At 41.0% G+C, this 6,913-nt stretch overlaps 1 protein-coding gene across 3 annotated transcripts in view; it reads right to left on the bottom strand.

Annotated features, from left to right (window-relative positions):
• Window positions 1-438: 438 nt before the first annotated feature.
• The window catches only part of LOC122779927 (vacuole membrane protein 1-like), a 59,402-nt gene continuing 52,927 nt past the window's right edge, over window positions 439-6,913 (bottom strand). For all 3 annotated transcript variants that reach the window (XM_044042604.1, XM_044042605.1, XM_044042606.1), the window contains 2 exons: window positions 2,303-2,405; window positions 439-1,072 (listed from right to left, as the gene is read on the bottom strand). In XM_044042604.1, the coding sequence (XP_043898539.1) occupies window positions 884-1,072; window positions 2,303-2,405 (292 nt within the window). In that variant the 3' untranslated portion in view covers window positions 439-883. The remainder of the gene's footprint in view (window positions 1,073-2,302; window positions 2,406-6,913) is intronic.

Genomic DNA, 6,913 nt, shown 5'->3' with positions numbered 1-6,913 from the left:
CTAATCCATAAAAGATAAAAGAGAGCAACAAATGTGGCAACCATGCAAACACAACCTAGTATCTCTGTCTCACTGCGTGTCTCAAACACAGCCACACACACACACACACGCGCTTGTAGATCTGATTCAATATGCGGCTGCATCTGGTAAAGTAGCTCCAGGCTGACTCATGTGCTCTCTTCCTGGAAGCAGAACAATAAGGGCAGACAAAGGGACCAGCAGGGTGATTCATGGCCGATTTATCATTTCTCATCCAAAACTACGAAGAATTTGTTTTACTGCCTCTCACAGAAAACGTGGTCATCCGACACGGAAACATTCATTCACTCAACTACAAATAAACCTGGGGACTCAATCATTTACTGTCCATTTAGCGGTCTTGTCAATCCACAACTGATGCTGCACGACAAATCTTTACAGTAATAAATATCCCACATCTTACATCATTAACTCTTTTATCATAAAATAAAATATAAACCACAAATTAACATGCCGCTGAACAAGTAGCGCACTGGACTCATACATTACTCGCGTAAATCCTAGTTTAAAACAAAATCAAGGGCATTCTGGTGATTGAAACTCAAATAGTGCAGCTTAAGCCTCACTAAATACAAGTATTACCAGCAGCTTCTTCTCAAATGACCAGGAGTTGCTCGAAGCTCCAACTACATAGGAGACACTTTAACATCACAACAGCTTACACACAATCACGTAACCCAACAAGCACCTACCTTACAAAGTACGGCTGCAGAAATCACTACCAAATGCAAAAATGTTTTAAACGCAAGTAAATGAAGTCCAAGTTCAACATGAATATGTTGCTACAATAACAAAAGAGAAACCAGATGGGGGCTGATATTAAACTTCAGATAATGGTGGGGTATCAGCCAGGAGGCAGAGCAGTGATGAGAAAAGGAGTGGTGGGAGCTTCTGAAGTTGATGGCACTGCTGTCACTCTGCCTTGTCCTGCGCTGGCGAAGCTCTGGGCCATGAAGTTGACAATGGAGCAAACAAAGAAGCATACCATGATGACCCCAACCTTCTCAAAGAGCCACGACATCCAGTCCTCCTCCTGCCAGGAACCACAGAGAGAACAGAAAAAAGGGAGAAGAGCTTGGTCAGTAAAGTGAGGGCCACCCCTCTCCTTCTCCTCCTCCCCCTCCCCCCTCCTTAACCCGACACCCTGCTCTCCCCTCTGCTCCTGATGCTGTAGGCTAGGTGGGGATCCAGCTCCATGTGCTGGACAGATAGAGATCAGGGGTAATAAAACACGCAGCAGCCCCCACCGTCCTCCCCCCTAACGCCCCCACTGACCCCAGCCTGCAGCCTGCCTCCACCAAGTTAAATTGGCTTGCTTCTCTCCTGTAACTGCAGGAGGCTCAAGTTACAAGAAAAGAAGGAACATTGTTCTAGAAATGCCTTAATCTGTCCTTGTGCAACTCAAAGTCTATCCTTTTTTTTCCCCCTTCACTCTACTCGTCAGCGCATAAAAAAGAGAAAACGATTTCAATGAATCACTCGGCGTAAAACGGAGAATGAGGCAAAGAGAGAAAGAGAGAATCCTTTGAAAGAGAAACAGGCTACAGCTACAACTGGCTCTTTTTGTTCAACACTGGGGGGTTTTGATGGATTGTCACTGACGGGGGGTGAGGGTGGGAGGGGGGGAGTTGGCCCCCGCCTCGATCTACAGTCATCGCTGGGTTCAGGCGGAGCAATGAGTGCAAGTGTGTGTGTGAGACACATAGGGGAGTGACCACATTCACACACACTCCCAATTGGTAAAATGGAGCATGAGTCAGCACGCCCCGCGCTACAATAGTACAGTTCAATACAGCGAGTGGAGCCAGACCCGACACTGGCTCTTCTCCCCCCACCTTTCTCTCTCTCCACCCTCCCCTCCTGCCCGCCCAGTGCAGTGCTAACCCACACTGTCACTCTGGCCCGAAACAAGTCTCTGTAATCTACTGTATTATTACAACAGATTACAGTAAAATATACTAACTCAATGCCTCCCTTTTAAACCAAAATTGAAATGTAAATTATTATTATTATTTAAGTTGTTAATGTCAAAACAAAGGGCACAGGTGAGAGGTGTGAGAAAAGAGAGTTAACTGTTTCAGGAGAGAAAATGGGTCACAGATATAAAGGAAGGCTTAGATAAAGAGAAGACAAGAACACAATAAAAGTGGAGGGAGAAGGAGTGAAAGAGGCAAAAGTAAGGGGGCCACATTCTTTTCTTGGCGCGCAGACACATGTGAATGAATAGAGACTGTGAGCTCGGGGCTGAGGCCCCTGTACTTACAGTTGGGATCCCCTCTACAGCATGATGGTGCAGCTTGGCCTTCTGGGCCTCCAAGTGCTCCCTGAAGGGCTTCTGCAGTGCCGCACCCAGCAGTGGAACAGATCTGCCTCCACCAACACACACACAGAGGGTGGGAGGAAAAGGAGGGAACGAGGGAGGGAAGGAAGAAGAGAGAAAGAGGGAGGAGGGGGAGACATGGAGGAAGAACAGGAGGGGGAGGGGGGTGGGGGGTGAGGGGGCACAAATCACGTCACATCATTGTTACTCACCAGCCCAAGGGCAGCAACAAAGGGAGGCATGCTGTCCTATCTCCTGTACTGTGTCGGTCTCTCCTGCTTCCTCTCCGAGAAGAGAGAAAGACAGAGAGAGCAACGAGTGCAAGCCCTTCACTGGACATCCCCAAAACACACACTCGTATAAACACACACAAAAACACACAGAAAACACAGGGGAAAAATTTAAAGTACAGACTGTGTCACAGTCACAGGAAAGAGTGGTGTTCAAAAACCAAAAAGTAAAAATAAAATAAAAGACACAAACGGAGGAAAAAAGTTGGCTGGTCCTCATACAGCAGCCGTGGCATCAGTAGTCACCCACATTCTCCCGCTCTGCTCTTCTCTCCTCTCCTCTCCTCTCACACACATACTCGGCTTCCTCTCCCTCCCGCACGCACGCACACATCGGTGAACCCGTTCAACTCCCCTGCAGTGCCTCCTCTGCCGCTGCAGCGCGGAGAAATGAATGACTTCTCAGAACTCTCACATTTATCACAGGCGGTTCCTGTAAGAACTGGTTTCAGCCAATTAATGAGGAAGTGAGTCGTACCCGAGCTGTGTCATCACTGGCTGAGACCTGGGGGGGATGGCCCACAGGGGGAGGGAGCTCCTATAAGACGGCCCATATTAGGAAACCCTTTACAAGATTTAGCCACCAACTACAAGAACACTACTGACCCCCCCCCACTTACACACACACACACACAGTCAAAGAAAAAAAAAACGTGAAAGACTGCAGAGAATGCCCGAGAAGAGCGAATCAGTGGCCCATCCCTAGGCTGGAGTTAGTGATTAATCACTAAACAAATACATACTAAAGACCTTCACTTATTCTCTTTGGTTGCTATATACTGATAATTACATCCCCAGAGCCATTGTTGCTAAGCCATCTTTCTGCCCCATATTTGTTCGTGTTTGGGTACATCATCAAAGCTCAGAAACGCATGAAATATCTGATGGCAGGTCTGCGTGGGCAGCCATGTCACATACGGTTGAGTTTAGAGCTGGTTACTTTCTCTGAAGGAGGCAAAGTAATTTCCGTCTTTACCCACCTACACACACACACACACGCACACACACGCTGTGGTAAAAAACAAAGAACAGATCATGTTCAATGATTGAGTTTACAACAAAGAAACCTTTTAGTAATGATTAACTTTATACCAGGTAATGATATCTTTCATGTGAAGGGACATAAAGCAGACAGGAAGTCTAACCATTCGGTCATTCTTTAAATTAGACAAAAGAAAATGGTTAAGACTTACAGTATCAAAAATCGAGCTACTTTTTTTGGAGGGAAAAAAAAGCTTCTCCTATTCCCATCCCCCTCTTCTCAAAAATCCAGACATCTCTACACTTACAGAAAATTAACAAATGAATTTAAAAACCACACAAGCGGGGTGGAAAACCAACGGTGGGTTCAGGCATGAAAAGGACATTTTAGAAAAAATGTGAGAAACACACTGCTTCAGCAGATGAAAGCAAACAGGCAAGAACAAAGAGTGAGAGAAACTGTTTTTCAGAAATGGCGGGCAAACCATCTCCTACATGATGAGCAATACTGAGTCATGAGCCTGAGCAAATCCACCAACAAAGACGCTCAGAGTTAGTAGTCAAACACGTTTTTAATGCCTCATAGTCAGGACGCTCTTTCCATAAAAATACTGAGTTTATGCTTTTTTGGGAATACTCCTTTTTCACTTTCTACAGCACATGTGAAACTGTTGGATTTGAGAATTTCTACTTTTAAGTGCTTATAATTTACCCGTGAGTACTTGTGTCTGCCAAAGATCTTTTTAAATGGGTATGTAAGTGAAAAAAGTTCAGAAGATTATCTTTGTTATACTGAGATGACTTTTCTGTTCGCTGGAATTAATTGAGAAATGTATGTAACTTGTGCAGAAGTTAAATATGTGTAATAAAATTGTGTTATATTGTACAGACAATGTTGAAAAAGTTAATCTCGATTTTGAGTCCAATTTTGGAAATTTAAAATCTTACTTTCTTGGCCTTTTACCTTACTTTGCACTTAGAACGGGAGTTGGAATTTATAATACACATGAGAAAAACATAAAATGATAAAAATCATGTGTCAAGTGACAGCAAAAAGGATATCTTGAACGTTTTTCCCTCACTGTGGCCTTGAGAAAAATGGAAATAAATCAGCATTTTCTAAAATGTACACTCAGACTCAAAACACACAAAAAAGGCTCTTGAGAGTTTTCTGTGCAAACTATAAAGACTCAATTTATGGCAAGGTTTTTTTTTGTCAAAAAAAAAAGCACTTGAGAACAGCAAACAAAGTTCTAAATTCTGATATAATTCTAAAAAAGCTCCTAATTAAATGTATAAAATGTACCTTAAACTCCTGATTAAAATAAGTTCATAGGTTTATGTCTCTAAATGTATTTAGTCAGCAGCAACAGCAATAACACAAACATGCCTAAAATAACATTACATTTAAAATAGCATTTATGTAAAATAATGCTGTAAATTAATTACAGTGAGGAATTCTGACAGGCATTTCATACGATAAGTCTTTTATTTGTGGGCGAGTAGTAAAAAAAAACAAATTAATATAAAATTAGGGTTGGGCATAAAAGAAAAATCACTGCAGTTAAACCTAACAGATCAATAAAAATGGGACCTTGCTCAATTTCGTCCTCTTTAGAGAAAGATATAGGAGATTTAAAAAGGATAACAACAATGTAAAGTCTTAAAATGTAGGTGGTTTCACAACTATAAAAGCCTGCATGTGTGCATCCTGCTTTACAGCGCTAGAACAGTTGTTCTCCTATTGATTAAATTACTTCCAGAAGCTGTGCAGAAAACATAAGCTTAATTTGTTTGGGTTATAAAATGATTCCTAATATACTGAACACATACAGTACTTCTACAAGTGCATATTATACACTGCTAATATTCATAAATAAATAAGCTGTGTGAGAGAATTTCAATTAATTAATCATTGTATAGGTAACACCAACGTTTCCTGATATGAGTATCAAGTGAATGTAGTTGCATCTAATGATTTCCATTGAGTCACTAACTGAATCAATAAGTTAACAAAGAAATTATATATATACACGTGTGTGTGTGTAAATAATTTGTATGGGATTGTGTGTGGACAGAGAACCATAGCAGCTGAGTTTAGTTTTCTGTTGAAAGTGGAAGAAAAATCATTTGAAAATATAATTCAAATGTTCAAATGAAAGAAAAGACATGTTGACATGGCCCGTCCAAATACACCTTTGTTCAAACTACAATACATAAGGCTAAACAGAATTTGACCAGTATTTTTTTTGGTGACTAGCAGCTCTGGTGGAAAGATAGTGGAGAAACCAAACTACCACCACTGCCCTTTAATGCCAGACAACCATTCACTTTTTCCATTTTTCCAAATCTTCCCCACTGTGGTGATTCAGTACCTCTGCACAACATAAACATTTGAACAAGACAAAAGTATTTGACAATTTGGTTTCACATTGTTAGGTTAAATTCCACAGTGCTACCTTTAAGTTACTTAAGCATTTAAAGTCAATTTAAGATAAGTGCTTTAAAAAAAAGAAGAAAAAAGGCGGCACTAAATTGGCTCTATGTGACCAGCCTTTCTGGGAGAAACTCACATTTTTAAATAACAACATGTAACATTGTGTATTTGCACCATTGAGTAAAATACTTTTTTACTGGACCAAAGAAAAGAAATGAATAATACCAACACCTTCTTCAATTTTAAATATCCTTTAAAAATACATTAAGTATCAAATGCTTCATATCTGTTTGGGTAATGATGGATGGAAAAATATTCCTGTGATCAGAATTCCAACTTCAACAATCAGTGCTCAAAAACTGAGCCCTATCTGCAGATTAACTTTAATCAATTGTTATGAAAAAGGGAGATATAATTAGTCACAAAATGGGAAAATCCCACATATTTCTCAGTTTCCTGCTGCCTTATTCTCACAGTGAAGGGTAAATGTGTGTGTGTGTGTCATCTCAGCATCTTATTTTTTCTTTTCTTTTTGATAAACTTTTATTTCCTGCTGCTGTTCATTAAGTGTATTTAGGCATCCTGTGTCTATTTTATAAAAAAAACCTAAATTCCACACTCCATGAGTCAGTGGTGGCCTTTGACCTCTGTCCATTCTGAAGGCAGTCACCCTTTAATGGCACTTAAACACACACGCGCGCACACACACACACACACACACACACACGAGAAATTCTTATTCACTATTACAATGAAATTCTAAGACGCATAAGATCATACCAGTAGGCGCTTATACAAACACACTTTTATACACACACTTACACGTGTGCCATGGCGTTCCAGGCA

This window comes from Solea senegalensis, linkage group LG13 (genome assembly GCF_019176455.1).
Source record: "Solea senegalensis isolate Sse05_10M linkage group LG13, IFAPA_SoseM_1, whole genome shotgun sequence".
In the NCBI taxonomy this organism is placed as follows: Eukaryota; Metazoa; Chordata; class Actinopteri; order Pleuronectiformes; family Soleidae; genus Solea; species Solea senegalensis.
The sequence above is the reverse complement of the archived record's forward strand: the minus strand, read 5'-3'. Positions and strand labels throughout refer to the sequence as shown.